Source organism: Coturnix japonica, chromosome 15 (assembly GCF_001577835.2).
Source record: "Coturnix japonica isolate 7356 chromosome 15, Coturnix japonica 2.1, whole genome shotgun sequence".
NCBI classification, from domain to species: domain Eukaryota; kingdom Metazoa; phylum Chordata; class Aves; order Galliformes; family Phasianidae; genus Coturnix; species Coturnix japonica.
This window is the reverse complement of record NC_029530.1, coordinates 3,190,140-3,210,832: the sequence shown is the minus strand read 5'-3', so window position 1 is coordinate 3,210,832 and position 20,693 is coordinate 3,190,140. Positions and strand designations below refer to the sequence as shown.

At 39.9% G+C, this 20,693-nt stretch overlaps 1 protein-coding gene across 3 annotated transcripts in view; it reads left to right on the top strand.

The window, feature by feature from the left end:
- TMEM132C (transmembrane protein 132C) overlaps nt 1-16,220 on the top strand; it is a 155,837-nt gene extending 139,617 nt beyond the window's left edge. For all 3 annotated transcript variants that reach the window (XM_015878410.2, XM_015878411.2, XM_015878412.2), the window contains 4 exons: nt 5,356-5,561; nt 6,000-6,273; nt 7,170-7,361; nt 13,716-16,220. In XM_015878410.2, the coding sequence (XP_015733896.1) occupies nt 5,356-5,561; nt 6,000-6,273; nt 7,170-7,361; nt 13,716-14,912 (1,869 nt within the window). In that variant the 3' untranslated portion in view covers nt 14,913-16,220. The remainder of the gene's footprint in view (nt 1-5,355; nt 5,562-5,999; nt 6,274-7,169; nt 7,362-13,715) is intronic.
- Nucleotides 16,221-20,693: the final 4,473 nt, after the last annotated feature.

Genomic DNA, 20,693 nt, shown 5'->3' with positions numbered 1-20,693 from the left:
AGAGTCCACCAAGGCCAGACCTGTTCGGAAATAGGATGTCCATTCTTGCTCTGTCTTGTTGAAAGACAATGTCCTTCAAGAAACCTGAGATCAGATTATCCGAAATTGCAATATTGGTCTTATCACCCAAAATATAAAGTATGTTCTTCCAACAATAAAAGGAGATTGAGGTGGGGAAAAAAAAAAAAAAGAAAAAAAAAAAAAAAAAAAAAAAAAAAGCAGGAGAAATATCTCTGTGATGTATAGTCTCTTAACAGAAATGCAAGCTTCTTTTTGTCTATCGTATTAAAGCTGTATGTGACAGAAGAGCACTCGGTGTCAGGAATAGCAGACATGCAGGACTGCAGGGGCAGTGGCACACAGACATACTGGTGTCCCTGTGTCCTGGCACACAGGTTTCCTGCTGTTGCAGCCCAGACATTATCCTGAGGGTTATTCTGAAGGGAAACAGATTTTTTGGCATCTTGATGTTATTTCCAAGAGAAGCTGAGAACATCAAAGAGTTCACCAGGTGCTGAACCCAGAGTTGGATTTATGTACTACTGTCTAAATGGAAACTTCAGTGAAGAGGGCTGAGCAGCCTCACTTTTCAAAGGACGACCTAAGCGGAAAGAACACAACTCTTCACATTTCTAACCCTGACCTGCAGAAACTTCTGACAAGTCATTTTGGCCTGTTTTACTTAAAGTGGCCTCCAGCTGAACATGCCTATACTTTATGCATGTATCTCAGCAAGGTTCTCATCACCCACAGTCCCTGCTCATGCCAGTCACAGCTAAATCTTCTCCCTAAGAATACTAGTATTAATTATATTAGTCTTCCCCTGTATTTACAGTGCAGTAACCAGCTAGCATTCTGTGAGGTACTTATCAAGCTGTTTCCCTTTGATTTCTCTGACACTTCTACTGCTTTTTTCACACCTCCAAGTGATGGAAGCCAATCAGTTCATGAAGCAACTCTACAAAAAGCAGAGTTTAAGATGTTTACCCCACAGTATTGAAATATTTGTGTCTTTATTTGCAAGAAGCCTTTCTAGCTGTAGAAGGCTATTGAATACAAGCAGGAATTCAACCGTTATCATAACACGAAATTGCATAATTGCAGAATAGCTGAGGTTGAAAGAGACCTCTGAAGATCACCTTGTCCAGCTCCCCTACTCAAGCAGGTCCACCTAGAATTGCTGCAGAGGCCAAGGCAGTACATTGTCACACCCCTTCTGGTGTGACAGGCAGCTGATGTTGTGATAGCCATCTCCCATTCTTGCACTTCTGCAATATAGACCTCACTGTGGGATCAAGACCTTAATCTGAAATAAGTAAGAAAAAGGAAGAACCAGATGTTCTGCACTGGGCTGGTAATAGGAATACCAATATTCATTGCAGTTAATTTGTTCATTGCTAGGTGGAAAGGTACGTTTGCTCCCCAGATCACAAAGTCACAGAGTACCATAGGTAGTGATTCAAGAATGACTCTTCTTTTGATTTCCAGGCAGTCGTTTTCTCTGTCAGCTCAATAAAATGTGATTTGTTGCAGAGTGAATCTGTCCAAGCCATTTGGAAAGACAATGGCCTTTGTAACAAAGGGGCACAAAAAACACAATGCCAGAAAAAAAAGAGAAACAAAGTAGAAATCCCCAGAGAACTGTGCTGAGCCCCATCTTTAGTCATCTAGCTTCTGTATTTTAGTTTTAATCTGGAGAAAGAAGTTTGAAAAATGGAGAAAAGGAGAAAAGCAGCTGAATGCAGCTTAATAATGAAAGAAACTGCTGAAATGGCATCAGAAATCTCTTTATAATGCAAAACTTCTCACCAATCTGCTACGCAGAAAGGAAAAAACAATCACTTAAAGGTGGTGGCTAAGCAGCCTTTCCCTTCATCATCTCTCACTTCTTCTGAAGCTAAAGATAAAAAGCCATTTCAGACAGAAAATGTTTTCGTAGTCAAAGCATAAATACAACAAGAGAAGAGACACAGATCACTGCTCAGTCTCCAGCCTTGCAGTCTCTGTCAGAGACTTCTTGAAGTACTGTGGGCAGATGAGTGCTGGTCACTGTGATGTTTGGTGACCTTCTCATAAGCACTGCAAAGCCCTGGAGGTAACAGAGTGAGTCTTTCATCTATCTATTCAAAATACATAAACAAAAATCCTTTTCAAATTAAAAATAATTTGATTTTTAACATGATCCTGTTTAATTTATCACCCTTTTTTAATCTCCCTTCCACCCTTCTTGTATGATTCCATAGGGCAGTGCTTTTTGTTGTCCCCATCGCTCTTGCTTTCATCTTTCTTAAACCCTGTATGTGAAAAGATCAAAATAGCGTCATCAAGTCTGCTTTGAATTGTTCTAACAAGTCGGCTGTGCTGTTACTTCCATCTGACCGAGTGAGTCTCAGCTGAGTGAACTGATGCAGCACATAGAACTACTACGTTTCTTTTTTGTGAGGGGCATCCGCTTACCAAGTTAGCCTTTACATTGTGAATTAGATGCCGAGATACTGTTCCCTTCTCCCTTTCATCCCTGTATAGCACAAGTTGGGTAGTTTGTTGCCTTTCTTTGCAAAAAGCAATCAGTGTTACCTCAAGAGCAATGGCTACCTGAAGGCACAAAGTTGAAATGCATGCAGTAACACCACGTCAGCTTTGCTCCTCCTATACTTGCTCTGTGTTATGTCTTTATAGGAAATAAAGGAACAGAAGAAGGAGCATTTGTAAGGACATTAATGCTGCTTGTACTTGGTGAAGAGAGTAATGTTTTTCTCAGTGCAAGTCATAAAGACTTGCCACTGTTGCTGATGCATGTCTAGTACTAAATATTAACCTGTAGCAATTTTAAGGGCTGCTTGGTAGCTGCAGCAACCACTTCCTTAGGATGCTATATGTATTTGTTCAGCCATTTGTTTGTCGCATACCCGTGAAGGCATATAGCGGCTTTACAAATACAGATGGAGTTTGGATCTCAGCCCAGGACCATTTAGGAATTGCAGTTTTTCTGCTATTGTTATTGTATTGTTTTTTTCCCTGACAGACACATTTGTTCTGTTACTGACAATCTTGGGCTTCAGATAATATTAAATCATACACCTAGACCAGACCTGGTAGGACTGAAGCCGAATATGTTATCAGGAATCTGCATGTGCACGTGGTTTACTATGTGTATAACTAGGAAGCTTGTTTTACTAACTCCAAAGGCTCATGCATTTGCCTTTGGGATCAACTTCATAGAAATGAACAGGCAGGAACCCATTTCAGAAAGGGAGTGGCTGTTGCTCCAAGCATAATTGAACTAGATCTCATTGAACAGCCTCTCCAAAGACTTCTGCTCAGGGAAAGGTAGAGCTAAGGAAATAAGAGTCATATCTGAAGATACTTTATCAACTGACCCAGAGATAGAGTCTTCTCCTCCAAGAACACTATTTCTCCTTTGGCACTAGCAATTGGTCTGCACTCCAGGTATTAAGAGTCTCTGACTCTTGCTTACCAAGGCTCCCTGAGCTGCACTGAGAGTCAGTCACTGGCCACTTCTGTTTTCATGCAGTGAGGACAGCAGCTGGACAACAGATTTGTGCTAGACATCATCAGCTCAAATCTGGGAGCTGACTACCCCAGAATGTGCTAGTAGTTGTGCTGTAGGCAGAGATGATGATGATGTCAAGGAGTCCAGGCTGGAACTCCTGCCATGTAGCCCTTGCTTGCCTGTTCCGTAGTAATTTTCATGAAAAGCATTTTCTTGATGCTGCTTCTCCCAGGGTGAAGCTGATGCAAAGGCACTATAGAAAGCTACAGCAGCAAATCTAGGACAGGGTTGTGAATCACTCTATTGTAGTACATATCACATTATACATCCCTGCTGCATAGTACCCGTAGATTAAATGGAGCAGTCCTTCTGAAACAGCCTAACATGAACAAAGACCGTTTCTGATTACCATTCAAGTTAACACGTGTAAAAATGGGGCATGCCATTTGTATTGATATTATCAGACTTTTAAACCTTGGTCTGAGGGAGAAGCCTAGAAAAGCTGGTGAGCCTTCTATTGTAGCTTGTAGTGTCGTTTTCAGTCAACAGAGCCCAGCTACAGCATAACCTTCTTAGTAAATGATTCATAGAAATGTTTGTATTGTATTCTCTGAAGGTTCCTTTTGCAATCAAATATTTTATCAGAATGTGGGCAGCAGTTAAACCTGACAAAGGATACAAAATAGGTTGTATATGTCAAACAGGGAAAAATTTGGCTCCTGCACCCATCCATTCTATGTGAGGATGTGAATGTTACCAGTTGGAAATCTTCGATAGAATAAAATGGTGTTAGGAAGTGGGCGTAAAAGGGAGCAGATGATGGTATATGTTCAGGTGGAGAGACACATTACCACCACTGCCAGTATTTGTTATGGGTGGTGAAATGTATCTGATGGGATGGGAGTAAGAACAGAAGTGGAAGAAATCTGCTGGGTTCACTGTTAATTTCTGCAGACATGCCAGCTCATTTAGTAATATAACAGCTCCCATTGCTAGCCACTTAATATATGATTAATGTACCACAGGATTTCCCCAGACATTTATGACACCTTTAGGAATAGATACGACAATGACTTTATCACATGGAGTCACTTCATACTATTTGCATCCCTCTTAATGATTTATGTATTTGGGAGTGATTTTATCACTGGTACTCAGTAAAGTAATAAATGAGAAAACTCAATGGTCTGTAAATTACAACATTGATTAAAGATGTGATTACTGATACAACTCTTACATGGCTATGATAATACTTGCTTATATTTCAAGACAGTATTTACATGATAATGATGAATCTACTGCAGCGTTTAGAAATACTTTGCAGCTTTAACTAAAATGTAAACATTTACAAACAGATAATGTTTATTGCAGAGGGAATGAGTAGACTTCTGTTATTCTGCAGTGGCTGAAATGCTCTCCAAAATCAGCTTTGTTTTGAGGACTTAAAGCAGTGTCACTTCCTGCTGAAGGTCAAATCATGTTGGGGTAGAGCTTTGATTTGTTGCTTGCCACCATTGAGACCTGTCATGGTTTCTCAAGTTTCTCTTGGCCAAGCTGTAAGGGAACCATGCTCATTTCAAATTCCACAGCACTGTGAACAGTGCATAGCAAACAGAGAATCAACCACTACATTCATAATTGGTATCCACTTTTCAGGCACCTCCAGAGCCAAAGACAGATTTTTGTGTTCATCTGCTCCCATTCTAAAGGTTGTGATTAACATGCAAAAAGAGAATATTTTTGGGTTTTTGTTTTGTTTTCTTTTGAGCTTTGAGGGCTATTCTTAGAGCCTGTGTTGTTTAAGCAATTACATTTTCTTCTTTCTCTCTCCCTCACCACAGGTTTCTGATAGATGCGACTATGTTTATGTCAATGGCAAAGAAATGAAAGGCAAGGTGAACGTGCTCGTGAACTTCACGTATCAGTATCTGAGTGCTCCTCTGCAAATCACAGTCTGGGTCCCACGCCTGCCTCTTCAGATAGACATTTCGGACACAGAACTGAGCCAAATAAAGGGCTGGCGAGTCCCTGTGGTTTCCAACAAAAGGTGTGTTTGAGATGCTCAATTTCTTGGGTATTTCTGTGAAATAATAGAGTTGATTTTAACTTTCAGCAAGAGCAGCTGCACCTGCACCCAAAATGCAGCATTTTTCCTTGTGAAACAGCAGCACTGGAATCTTTAGTTTTGCTCTGGACATTTGCATGTCTGATAAAGGTTTTAAAGTCTGTAGAATCCTTGTTGTGATTGTGTCTATCATGTGCAACAGAGTACAGAACTTTGTAATTGTAACTGTTGTTCACACATATCAACTTAGGTGAAGAACTATTGTCCATTTGTATTGTTCTTTAGCATGCTAAATAGCCATGAATTAGCAAAGATCTTAACACAACAGAAGGGAGGGCTTAAAAACTTAAGGGAATCATTTTCACTAGCACTCCAGTGTTATTTTTCACTGATTCTCTCCATTTTTTTTTAATCAAAAAGACCCACCAGAGACAGTGATGATGAAGATGAAGATGAACGGAAAGGAAGAGGTTGCACTCTGCAGTACCAGCATGCCATGGTGCGAGTCCTGACACAGTTTGTAGCTGAGGATTCTAGCCCTTGGGGTCAGCTGAGCTACCTCCTGGGCTCAGATTGGCAGTTTGACATTACAGACCTCGTAATGGATTTTATGAAGCTGGAAGAACCTCACATTGCCAAGCTGCAGGAAGGAAGGGTTTTAATTGGACGAGAAGTAGGAATGACAACAGTGCAGGTAATGTGCTCTGGACTGCCACATTCTACCATTCACTTAGAGAATCTATGCATGGGCACAAAATGCAGTACAGTTTTCCTTTGTCTTGAAACAGGATAATTTCCCATTACATTCCATGACCCTCTAGAGTGTCACACACAGAGTTAATAAAGGGACATTCAGTCAAGCTTGACCAGGAATGGGAAGCCATGCAGCCTCCAGAGGCATTTAAAAAAGGCAAAAATTGCAGGCTATGAAAAGTCAGAGTTCTTGTCCCACATAAAGAGATACAGGCTACCACCATTCAACTGATGAGCATAACGTATCATGTCTCAGTTCTTCTCTACCTGAAGAAACCCAGTGCACAAAATCTGAATGAAGCTTGTCTATGAAAAGGGGAAAGTGGAGAGGACAATACATATGTGAACAACAGACTCCAAAGTTCCCATAGAGACAGCAGTATGGCTCCTGATTTTGTAAAAGGGAAGGATATTCTACTACCTTGATGCCCCGTTAGTAACAGCAGAGATAGGAAATGTGAATGACTGAGCAAAGAAGTAAAGGACAAATTCTAAATGTGTCTAACCTCCCTTTGAAATGACTGGGACAGAAATTTTACGTGCTTTCCCTTATTGAGATCCGAATTAACAGGAAAGGAAAGTTTTTTGTTCAGTTCTTGTAGTAAAGTGATACAAATCACACAGTGAAGACAGTATAGTTCTCAGAATTGGATGCAGAGCTCTCAACCATAATCTCTGTACGGAATGTTTTTTCCCTCACGCCATTTGAAATCAGTGCTGATCTCCCACTATATTCTATGCTTCAGGCTTTGGAGGCAAAAAGAACAATGACCTTAAGAAATTTTATTTTAATTTATCAGCCTTTCTCTAAATCGATTCTTCTGTGTTTCTCTAAAGGTTTTATCTCCTCTCTCTGACTCCATCCTGGCAGAGAAGACAGTGACTGTTTTAGATGACAAAGTGACCATAACAGATCTTGGAGTCCAACTGGTGGCTGGGCTTTCACTCTTTCTTCAGCCAAGTGCAGCAAGTAATCGGGCTATTGTGGCTACAGCTGTTGCTCAGGAGCTGCTTCATACTCCTAAGCAGGTAGTGTACACTCCAGCTTTTACTGTTGTTGCCTTTTGGAATTGTGTTTTATCAACACAAGGTACACGTGATATTTTAGTATTAAGTGTACAAGTAATCCTAGCACATGTCTACAGCAATTACTTTCCTGTAGAGTTACTTTGGAATTGTCTTCTCGTTTCTTCCTTTCAAATATGGACTTAATCCACCATAAGAGCTCTGGCTATACTGAAGTTTTCATTATTTACATTTTTAGTACCCTTTCTTTAAATAATGCAACATCTGTTATTTTTGCAACACAGAGAGTCTCTGGACAGTGATCTCTGTTTGCTATGTGAGCATGCCCTTGTTTTCCATGCCAGAGAGCACAGAGCTCTGTGTATCACGACAATTTGATATTTTGAAGACCTATAAAGTAGAGGCAGAAAAAAGCCAAATACATTTCTTTTTCCTCCTGGATTCACATCAGACCACCAGTCTCCTCTGTTCTTTTATTTTTCCAATAGATTTTGGGAGGTTCATTAGTAGGGTGCCAATATGCTGATCCTTAATTCAAGGCAGCAAATTTCCATCTCTGTAAAAGGAGGACTTCTTGAAGGCCTTAGTTCCCATGTAGAAGAGAGGACAGAGAATTAGCACCAAACCAAGGCAAACAGCTGTATTGGACAGACTAAAAACAAGGGTCAGCAGCAGCAAAACATGTTGTACCTATGTTCATTGCTCTTTCAGTCAGTCAATTTGAGGAGTGGGGCTGCGAACCATGCAACTAACTCTGCCTACATCTACTCCTCTCAGATAAACTGTATTTCATCTCAGGTCAACTTTAATGGCCCAGTTTTGTGATTATTGCTACCTAATTTTCTGGAACATGAAAATAATTTAGATTGTTTTATAATTTAGTGACAGGAAAACACCCAAACTAGGAGGACATGCTGCCCATCTGCTCAATTTACTGTATCCTGTAGACATAAGAATCTTACCTAATTAACCCATTTATGCCCTTTCTCCAGGGCTTGGAAACCACTTCTGACATGGTGTCTTCAGACAAAGACCGTAAAAGTAAAAGCTAAAGCATGTCTAACCCAATTGCACTAAGTAGACAGAACACCATTTCTATGGCAGCATCATTGCAAGAATCATGGCTTTGATTGCAGATAAAAGAGCTTGTGAATCTGGAAAGTTGAACAGATACATCATCAATTACTCAGATTTGTAGGCCTGAGTACGTGAAGATTCTTATCAAAACACAACATATTAAGACATACTAATGCATGACATCATTAGTGTACAATATGGCATCTCATATTGTATTATGGCATGGTATTATGATATGAAATGACATTCTCTATCACATCAATTGGCAAGTTATGGAATAACAGATAAAAAATAAGAACATGTAAACCTGTTTTTTTTTTAAATACTTTTTCCCAGTGTCTGTCTTTTGGAACAAAATTTTAGTGAAATATTTTGTTGAAGATGAATTTTACTGTGGGAAACAATATCTGTTTCCTCCACATGGCACATTTCTGATACTGAAATGACTGAGTGTATTCCATTCTGAGCAGTAGCTTCTGCTTGTTGTAATGCTGACCAGGGTGGGGATGCTGCTGTCCCTGAGCCTACAAAAAGCCATATTAATACAGCTGAGAAACAAAATATATATAAATATAGATATAGATATATAGATATTGATATACATACAATTATTGAATATATATATATGTAGAGATATATACAATTATTGAATTACTGAATACCCCTCTATCAATCATTGGGCAACTAATTACCTGAGGTGATGTTATGGGATGCTGAGTCCACACCTCCTTTTCTTGAAATCAATGGCTGAAAAGTGGTTCAGTGATTTAGGTGCCATAAAAATATGTGGAGGTTAACCAAATTTTAAGTATTACACTGAAATATTTCCTGAAAATTTGGAAACTGTAGCTGTGCACAGTCTCTTTTTAGTGGCCAACTGCTCAGGTAGGAAAACTGTTCCATTTGGCTTTCAGACTTGTTCAAATAAACACTGCTATCTTAAGACCTTCCTCAAAATGTAAATGAAAGAAAATCTTCAGTGGTTAAGTGAATGAAGAGCTGAATGAGCTTCAAAGACTCTTAGATTTCAGCTGTCTCTTCAAGGGAAACTCAGTCATATCACACTGTAGGGTATGGCCTGTGGTACAATGAACAGAAATGGGAGTGGATAAAATGAAAGAAAGAAAAAAGAAAGCCCTTAATAAATAGCTGTGTGTAGTAAAGTATCTCTCAGTGCTACTATAAAACGGAAGATATTTTCCATGGAATATAAAAGAGCAGTGTTAGCACTTTCTAAAGGCCAAGCTTTTCTCTTCCACGTGTGTATATCATGTTGACATCAGTGACAAGACCCAGCACAATGAGGCCATCTGTAACCTCAGGGAGTGTCCTGCAACATGTCAGCTTTCCCTCTGATAGTAGGTGAGGGTGCTCAGCATCACCAGAGCCAGGATGACAAGCTGGAGTTGCTTACATGTCCCTGCCTTTTGGACTGACACAATACTGTCCTTTTTTAGCTTATGTCCTTCATGAAGACCAGTGCTGGGAGTTCACTGACATCTCATAGTTAAGTAATGGATATTGAGGGTATTTTTACGATGCAAATTCATTACTTTGTTCTTGCAGTGTAAATTACTTTTAAATTGTGTTTCTATATTCCTTAAGCTGGTAGAGCAATGAATGTAGTGGCACCTTGTTTGATAAAGGGATTAAGCAGCATGGGAAAGAGAAACGATGTGATGTTAGATAAGAATCTGAATTCTTCCCTTGCAAATACAAGCAAATTCCCACTGGAAAGGAATGTCACATTAGCACATTGGACAAAAAGGAGAGAAAGAAATACACAGTAGAGGAATGCATGGTTTGAATTAAGATCTGAGTGTTGGCTGCTTTTCATTTCCACATCAGAACGATCAAGCCCAATTTTTACTACACAAGCCACAGGCTTAAAAATAAATGCACATGTAATACTTTGATATTTCTTGTGATAAGATTGCTTGGGAAACCCATTTTAGCATTCAGGTCCCCATATGAAACTATCAGAGCTGGTCTAATAGGGGCAGCTGAGAACAGTTTACCTTTATTTTTGGGGGGGATATTTTCTGCAGAGCTATTCTGCTGTCCTTTTTTCATTTGGTTTTCTGCCTCACTTCAAGACTATTGCAGCTGTCATCCGAAGTTTAGGGTTTATTCACAGCTACTATTACATGTACTTTGGTGAATGAAGGCCATTTAAAGAATTCTTGTCATGGGATGAGGTAAAATATATTGATAAATCCTCTGTTGCATGTTTCTTAGAATCAGCATTCTCTAAAATGCGTTCAGTCCAACCTACCTTATTCTCTTAGAATAGACTTAGCCAGCAAACAGCGTTTTGGGTTGGCTCATACAGGGGGAGCTGAAGCATATCATGTCACTTATTTACTCTGGTGATTTCCCCCTATTTTTATCCACCTAAGCATTATGTGGATAATAAAAGATAACAATACTAATAGAAAGCAAAACTCAAGGCTATCCAAGAGGATTTATCAAGTGGCATCTTTGGACTGATAAACAGCAACATAATACAGGGCTAGAAAAGGTGGTGAAACTGCAGCAGATGAAGGAAAACTGTCACACTTGTTGATCTGCTGTGTAGTTGTACTTAGAATGGAGGAGAATGGCAAAAAAAAAGCACAAGAGAAAATATAGAGAAAATATATCCTGACAAAATATTTTTATGTGTTTAGGATAATCCTGGTATTTATAAGTGGTTGTGGAAAGTAGTTCCTTTGTCACTTCTGGATTGGATTGTGCTGTCATTAATGTGATCTAATATGCAGTATCTGACTCACTTCACATCATCACAGCCACCATATAAATCATCCTGCTCTCTAAGAGACTGACACTAATGTGTAGTTGTGGTTCATTTGTTCATAGAGTACAACTGAGTGTGTATGTGTGTGAGTGGGCATAAGTAAAAAGTGGAGGGAAGAAAGACTGGAGAGAGAATCCCTCAGACTATTTGTTTATGCTTAATAATTAATGAAAGCAAGTATTTGTCACTTCAGACTTGAGGGCATCAGATTGAGGGTAAGAGCTTTGCAGGTAAGAAGGCTCCAATCCATCTTCATCTGCTGATGGTAATTGGAGGACCCTGTCAGAGATTCAGAGTGGATTTATTGATGCGGTACATAGGATTTGCAGAAACAGCTCTTTGAAGGACATGCTACTAAATCATTTCTTTTTCTTTTTAGCTTTTCAGAATTTATAATCATTTGGGAAATTTGCTTCCTTCCTTTGCCTTCAGCTTGCCTTTAACAATGTGAATGAGAGGAAATGATCTTTTGCCAAATGTAATATTGGGGCTGATGCAATATATTTTGGCAGGATTTGAGATTCTGTCTCTCTTTCACTCTTTTCCCCTCCCCCCTTTTAAATTAACACCATCCATAGTATAAGCAAGACAGTGTTGTGTTGTGTCGTGTTGTGTTGTGTTGTGTCGTGAATAAATTGGTTCTTCCTATGAAAAAAATGGTCTTTTGGAAACAAAATCTTAGTACTGGAAAAAAAAATAGCACCTAAGGTATTGTATGCCTCTGTTATTTGTAGTAAATCGTGTGTCTGGAAATCTCATTTCTTTCTTCTCTACCTCTGCTTTATAAAATCAGGCATGCAGACTAATAAAGAAATAGTGGACAAAATAAAAGCTTTAATTTTGATTGCAGATTTCTAGCTATTTGGATTGAAATTCTCCGTGCTGGCTGCCTCCTCCTTTTTTAGGGTGAAGGAAGGCGATAGTGTTGTTGAAGTTCAACTAGACATGCAACTTTTTCTCTCTACACATACCTGTAGAATATTCTTTTTATTTTCCCATGGCTGAGTTTGCTCTGCTACAGCTTTCTATGATACATGTTTAAGCTATGCCATCTAGCTCTGTGCTTCAGTCTTTTCAGCCATTTTTTGGGTTGTTTCCCTAAAGAAAGATCAGCTGTTTAAATTCCCTTATACATTTTACTCTTAGCAACTCCTGAGCTACTCTGGCTCTGTTTCAGCTGTTTGATGCACATGTGAATCACTGAGAACTTTGCCTTCTTTCTTGTTGTGCCACAACTTATTTTCCTTCTTTCAGTCCCTCAGGAACTTGCTGATGCTGCTTTGGAAATCAGATATTCAGTATAGTCCAACCTTCTGAGCAGCTAAATTCTCCTTGCTGTTTTCATTGAAAAGCTTTAAATTTAACTAGAAGGGTTGCAATTCCCTTTGTTTATAACCATAGCGTAACAAATTGTAACCAATTGGAAACCATATTGGGTTGTAAATTTGTATTATGCCTGGATGGTAGCAGGGTAGCAATGTTTTTCCCCAATGGTGATTTTCAGCCCAGTTGTTCTGATGTACCCAAGTGTAAAGTTATTAGGGACATCTGCAGTTTAAGTCTGGTGAAGAAAAGAACTTAGTTCTTGTGTGAAGCTGCACTCCAGCAATCTGCCTGCATGTCTGCTGGCTGAACAGGCAACACATAGAGCAAATGAAAAAGTAAAGAAATCTCCTGCAAGGAAAGCTACTGAGACATGGATAAGTAAATATCTATATCATCTGGATTGGATTCAAATGGCAAAGAGCTGACCTCTAGCTTTGTATTTTCTTCTAATGATGACTTCTAGCAGTGCTGCCTGCAGAGAACAAAGACAGTCCAATTAAATCCAAGCCATTTCTGTTGATATCATAGAGATCATACCAGAATCCTCATCCTCCTCTCCTTCACACAGAAATGCAGGAGAGCTTTTCACTGTTTCAAGGATAAAATGTGTTTTGATAGAACAAACTTGAAAAATGGAATTGTTCCACGACTCTTTTTCTTACAGGTGAATCTTCTGCTCCAACCATTGCCAAGGTAGCTCTTTATTTCTGCAAAGATACGTAAGCCTTGTTGGATTTGACAGCTCCCCGTGATATCTGTGCATGGGCAACATAAGGAAAACTTCTTATTTTCAAGTGCCTGTAGTAATTTTTGTGCTTTGTCTTTTCCAGGTTTTGTATGACAGGAATGGCTTTCTTTGTGAATTATGTAAATTGTAACTTGCTGATGGATACTTTGGTGTTGTGGGCATCTCACATCCATTATTTCATATGTTCTTTTGCAAAATATTTACAGGAAGGTTGGCAGTGGAATGTCAGTGAAGAATTAGACCAAACTTCTGTCCTGTCAGCTGAAGCCTGGTTTGCTCTAAGTGCAATGCAGAGACTTTGTCTCCTGTTTCCTCGAGCTGTCATTCAGAGCTGAGAAATCAATGAGCGGTCGTGGGTTTAGCTGTTCTATTTGAGATCTTGTCTTTAACCATACCCCTCTCCTTTCAGGAAGCTGTGGTAAGCACCTGGATTCAGTTCAGTGACAGCTCTGTTACTCCGTTGGACATTTATGACTCTAAGGACTTCTCTCTTTCTGCTGTATCATTAGATGAAGCTGTTGTCTCGGTCCATCAGAATGCTGCCTTGAAATGGCCGGTTGTGGCAGCGGAAGGTGAAGGTCAGGGCACCTTAGTCAAGGTAGACATGATGATTTCTGAAGCCTGCCAGAAGTCTAAGAGGAAAAGTATCCTGGCTGTGGGAAATGGCAACATCAAAGTCAAGTTTGGCCAGAATGACGCAGACTCTGATACAGGTGGAGATTATGATGGCGAGGAGATTGAAAACCATGCCAGTGACCGCCGGCACAAAGTGTCTGACCAGGAGCGCTATGGCCAAGAGGGACGGTATTATGGCGGCTCTTCAGCAGAGCGAGAGGAGAGCGCCATCAGGAAAGTTGGCACCACAGCAAAATCTGTAATAAAAAACAAAGTGATTAAAAACAAGCTGGATGGTGGCAAACTCTCAGATGATAGCCAGCTGCAGAACATTCCTATAGACTTCACCAACTTCCCTGCTCAAGTAGATCTCCCAAAAGGCAACGCAGGCATGGAGGAAAATGATCTGGTGCAGACACCTCGGGGCCTTAGTGATCTGGAGATTGGGATGTATGCTCTGCTGGGGGTCTTCTGCCTGGCAATTCTAGTCTTCCTAATAAACTGTGCAACATTTGCACTTAAGTACCGTCACAAACAGGTTCTGGTGGAAGGGCAGACCACTATGACCCATTCCCACGACTGGGTCTGGCTGGGAAATGAAGCAGAACTGCTTGAGAACACAGCAGATGCATTGCCTCAGCAGGATGAACACACAACTATTATTGACCGAGGGACGGGTTGTGAGGAGAGCAACCAGCTCCTCAATGGCAGTGCTCAGAAGAACATTCAGAGCCAGATTCACAGGAATGCTGACTCAGGGGGCAAGATTGTAAAGGAACAGAAATCCGAACCCTTACATTCACCAACTTCTAAAAGGAAGCGGGTAAAATTCACAACATTCACCACCATCCCACCCGACGATGGTTGTCCGACTGTCAATTCAATCCTAAGTAGCAATGACGATGACATTAAGTGGGTGTGCCAGGATATGGACCTGGGGGACTCCAAAGAGATAAGAAACTACATGGACAAGCTCAAAGATAAAGTGTAGCTCCTTGCTGGGTTGTTTTTTGTTTTTTTTTTCGGGGGGGTTTAACCACACCTTGATGCCTTCAGTTCTACAGTATACATTGGGACAGAAGAGGGGGCAGGAAAAGGACCCACAGGAGAAACTATGAGGCAGATTTTTACAATCAGGGAAAGAAAGTTGCCAAACTGTCCGTGGCTACATGTATTTTTCTTCAGGTTTTTTGCTTTGCTTTGCTTTCCTGAAAGCTTTTCAAGCATTTAGGATTGGGATATTAATAGCAGAAAGGAACAAGGAGATGGTGTGGCCAGTATAATGAACTAGGAAAGGTAAGGTTGTGAAAATATGTATTGTGGGTCACAATAATTATACTAAAGTTTCAAAGTACCAAAAATATTCAGGAAAAAAAAAAAAAAGAATAAAAGATAAAGAGAATATAAGATCTTAAAAAGAATAAGCAAGAAGCAAAAAATGACTTATTTATATTTCCAATAGAACATCCCAGGTATGGGCATATAACCCATAAGAAGACTTCATACTGTAACTCAGTCTGGTTCTTTCTCTTCCTTCACTAGAAGTGAAGATAGGTCTTTGGCATTAAATATGAAGGAGAAAGAAATTACTTGCTATTTTTATTTCTACTTTTCTGTTTGTCTTCTACATTGAAACACGATCATTTTCCCTTTTGTATTTTTCTTCTAATTATCTTAAAACCAGGAAAATTTTCAATACAGGAAGTCTGCAGTGGACCAAGAAGATTTTATTTCTAAGCTGGCTATAAAAGTCTGTCATGTGAAGAATTCAGAGGACAAATATTGAACAGTTTTCTTCTGATGTCTCTTCTGAAAGCAAAAGCCTCAAATGTTTCATTCTAGCTAAAAGTGTTCCGTTTGGAAGAAGCGTTCCTTTAAATTTCAGGTTTGTTTGTTTTACGTTTCCACAACCAAAGTTCCCATGTTTCACCAAGGGAAGAAGGTGCTGTTTTGCATTACCACACTGAAGTTCCAACCAGTGGAAGTATCCACTGGTTTAATTTAAATGTACCTGGAACAGAGACCATCACAGGCCTAATATATATAACCTGGATTTTGGTGGGGTTTTTTTCCAAGTTCATGAGTTCATGATTTCATTCTGTAAGTTTCTGTTCCTACTAATGTCACCAGCTCTCACTAAGGTTTGAAAGTTGGAAGAGTGAACATGAATTGTCCTCAGAGTTGTATTTTCTTGTACTGGGAGAGCTGTTCAGAGGGGGAGAAATGTTACTGGAGCAGGGACAAGGAATATCTAGAGCTCTGTGTTGATCTAAAAATATATCTATTTTTTGCCATTAAACCAGCTAAGATTGAAATTTTTTATTAGATAGTATATCTGTTATTTTGCGTTAAAAAATAATAGAAACCCAGTAATGAATCCGAAGGAAATACAAAATAGTTGATTTATTGTATAAAGGGGCAGAACTGCATTGACTCAGTGCCACTTTACACCAGTGGAGACGCAGATCAAAAAATCTCTGACATCCCAAACCTTTTGTAACTCCAAGGAGGATGGTATATCCAGCTCATTGGAAAGCAGTATTATGTCTTGACTGTTAGCTGGAAGCACTTGCATTGTCCTGTCCTTACTGATGTATTTCTCTCTTTTTTTTTTTTTTCCCCCTTTTAATTATTAACTCCATAGTTTGCATTAGGGGAGGTTTCTTTTGCTGTTGTTCGTTTGTTGTGGGGTTTTTCTTTGTTGTTGTTGTTTGTTTTTGTTTCTTTGGGTTTTTTTTTTTTACTCAGACAAAACCAGTCCTGCCACCCGGTAACATAGACGGACGTTTTAACATGATAAGCCTAGTATGCATTGTAGACTGAAAGAATGTAATATTTATTTATACATGTTATACAAATTGTAATTAAAATGCTTTACATGGCTTGACAAATTAACCTCTCCTTTATGAGGGGAGGTGGCTGTTTCTGTCATTTCTGTGTTGAAGTGCTGCATCCACTGCCTAACAGCTGAAACAAAATCTAAGCTGCTTTTGGAGGAGAGAATAGAGATGTATGAAAGCTTTTCGCTGTTCTGATCCTTCTTTTGTGAACTGCTTCCCTTCCCCACCCAACGTGTGGTGATGATGATGGATGGCAGGAGAAGACAGCAGTCAGGCACAGTTCATGGCAGTGTCACTATTAATCTTGCTCATCTCCATGCCCACCATCAGCACGAACAATTCCAGGACTCTTGCTTCTGATGTGTGCAACTTTCGTGCAGCCCGGTCATGATTAATTATGTTGCTACTCTGATTGATACAGTAGGTTCAGATGGAAGCAAGTTTCGCTGAATCACAACTGACAAATACAAAGCACCCTGTGTCCCAAAGGACCCCAAGCTACTTCACAAGCTAAGAGCAGTGATGCATCAGCCACACCTCAGGGATCAGTATATCTTCCTGGGAAAGTGCAAGTGCCTCTGAGGTGAAAAAGGCATTTACAGTGTCGAGCTGCAAAATGCAACAGGAGAGGAACAAAAAAGATGTGCAGAACTAAGAGAGCTCACCATGATATCACAGGCATACACAATGCAGTCATTCAAAATGCGCTTTTAAGACGGCTGTTTATGTGCTGTGCAGCTCCTGTTATAGCATGAAGGATGGCATCTCCAATAAGCCAGTGCTCCCAAGCGCTCTCTGGGATACTGGTACAGCACTGGTGGAGAGGAATGGAGAGATGGCTATCTCCATTTCTAGTCCATGCACCCTATCTTTGCTTATGGTATCTGAGGTTATATAGGATCAGAAGAGAAAAGGGTATCTCCATCCAGCATAGCAAACAGTTGGCTGCTGAGAGAAAACCTGATGAGGTGAATTCATCTTACTTTGCATATTTATAATGAAATGCATATGGTTGTTATTTATATATATATTTATGTTTCATCTTGCTATCTCACTGTATTGTCTAGGAAATGTATCCCACAGTGAACAAAAACATTACTCCTAATTCACCTCTTCCTCTCCAAAACCTCAGAAATTTTTTCAAGAAGGAAACTTACCATCATTGTAATTAAAAAAAGGAAAAAATCAGTTTCCCATGAGAAACTGTTTTGCAACTCCTTTTCAAAAACGGTGATGTAAATTTTTTGTTGAAAGTCTCATTCTTGTATGAATGCATCTCAGATTGAATTCAACATTCCCAAAGAGGAACAGAGCTCTTTTGTTAAGAATAGGAAAATTATAGCTTATTCATTATTTCAGTACTTGTGAAGATAAGCATCATTTCCTTTCCATTTACTGACCGCATCTATAGCTCTCTGCTTGCTGTTCAGATTTAGAGTTAGACAGTTTGCTTGAAATAATTCCCCTTTGGAAAGAGCTTATATTTAATGTGTAGTCATGGCCTTTATGTTACTGACCATCACAAACGATACCTCCTTGAAAGCTAAACTTCACTGATGATTACCCCTTGCCAATTCTCAATGACAGTATTCTGCCATGATATTTGCACTAGAAGATGTCATCTCTTAGAGCCTCTCTGAAGTAGGTGGTTTCAGAGATGTTGCACACATACAGACTTTTGTCTGCAGTCTATAGTGCTGGGCTGGGTGTTGACCATTCACACACATACAGCATTTTGTGCACATTGAAAACTAGCGTGGGTATTCATTACAATTCTGACTTACTTTTATCTTGTCTATGCTGTAATAATTATTTTGCAAACCGTGACAATCAATCATGTACAACTGCCCACATGAGCAAATGCCTGGCCATTTTGAGAGGCTTTGTAATTAAGAGTAGCATCTCACTTATCCACACAGATTTACTGAATACGAGGAAACAGTCTGTAGGATATAGAGTAAATGGTCATTACATTTTTCAAAAATAATAAATCTTTATTTTAGTTTTTTCCCCAAAGAGAAGAAAAAAAGAGGCAGAAGGGCTGTATTTCTTTCATTTGAAACGTGGTACTGTGGTTCTCTGTGTTCTTTGTGGGTCTCAAGCCCAGAAGAAGCCTAGATTTTGACCCTGATAACTTGTGGTTGGCTAACCAGGAGCGTGTCTTCAAAACATCTAGCTCTTTACAAGGAGGAAAGGCTGTATTTCAAGAGACAACTGAAAGAATTGAAAAAGAAAGAAAGAAAAAACTTAGCTCTGCCTTCACATTTAATTTTTGGAAGCTACTGAACACAGAGATTCAGAGGCATTTGCTGAAATTTTTCTATTTATCTTCCACTAGCAAAAGTACCATCAAAGTCCAATTCTTAGTGACACCCTGTAAATGATAATCTCAGCTGGGAAGAGACCAGGCTGTGAAATATTTATCTGAGAAATTCACATTAGGTCAAATGCCAGGATTTACATTTCTTAAGCCTTGCTGTGCTGCAGTTTACAAAGGCACTGCGATCAGGCGCAGGAAGCCCCTCCAAACATCCCTCTTGGCAATGTGTCTCACTTTGCCAGATGAGGGAATCTGCAAGTGCCAGGGGTGTATGGTTGCAAAGATAACACTCTGCAAGGTACAATTTTCTGTCAAGGAGCCAAGATAGAAATTCATTAATAATAATTTTCACTTAGAAGAAAGTCTTTCATCTGAGAAGATCAGTGACTTTCAATTGTTGGTAAAGGGTAAAGCTGCAAGCAGGCTGAAGAGAACCTGACTTTTCAAATAAGACAGCACCCGGAGAGCCCATTACTCCCTTTTTGAGGCTCAGAAACTCAGCTGTACCTGTGCAAGGCCTAGACTTGTCTGCTCCAGGGAAGTAATTAGTGAAATCACCCAGTGCAGTTAGTAATGAGGAGTCCAGCCTGCTGGGGGAGAGAAGAGTACCTGGGCTGTTGCATCTAAAGGGTGAGCGCTGCTTGAAAGCTTCTGTAGATGGGACTGGAAAGTTGTGCTGTTGGTGGGATGGTGTTAATGTTGTAAGAGTGACTGTGGGACAGGAGAATGGTGGTTGTGGATTGGGGAAATGGGTTAAGGTGAAGAAGTTCTTGGTTACTAGGAGGTTGGTTGCTGGCACAAAGTAGACTTGGTGAATAGGTCCTTCTTTCTTTGTTATTTTCTTATCATTAGGCTATTTAGAGGGAAGGAGAAATCTTCCTGCTTGATTAGGTTTCCCAAACAGAGGAAAAGTAAGGAACTGGGTTGTTTCTGCCTTCCTCTTGGCAAGTCTTATCCCCTGTGTCTATTTAAAGGGAGTCTTTGGAGTGACCTGTCTCAGTCTTGCATGTGTTTTACATAGATATTTTTGGAAGGTGATGGGTGGTTGCATAGTGCACAAGAGCTTGAGAGACTAGGACTTGGGGGTGGGCTTAGTGCCAATTCGTTTGGCTCTTAGCATGCGACAGGTAGCGCATCTTCAATGGGAATCCTGAATCATTTCTATGACGTGTTTTGATTATCTCTTTTCTGAAACACGCACGCAGAAACACTTGAGAATGGAAAGTCAAGGTGGATCTTCTTAAATCAGATGCTGGATCCTGAACTATTCTGGTATAGTTCAAAAGATTCTGCTGGAAAGTGTGCGTTCCTTCAATCAGTTTGCAGCTGACTTGCCGTCAGCTTCAGGAAATGCTTTGATGTTGGTTTATCCTGGAAAAAGATTCTCACAGTGGGTTCATGGTGCTGTGCCCTCCTTGTGGGGGTAGCAGTAGGACAGTGACACTCAACACTTGCACATATCCATTTTCCTTCCTTCTTGGCAAGGAAGGGAAGTAGCCATAGCAGCCAGAGGACTGCTCTGTTTTGAAATGCTCCTAAATTGGATTTCAGTGTTTAAAAATAAGCTGTCAGCAAGAATGCAACAACAGACACAGATTACGATGCAAATTAG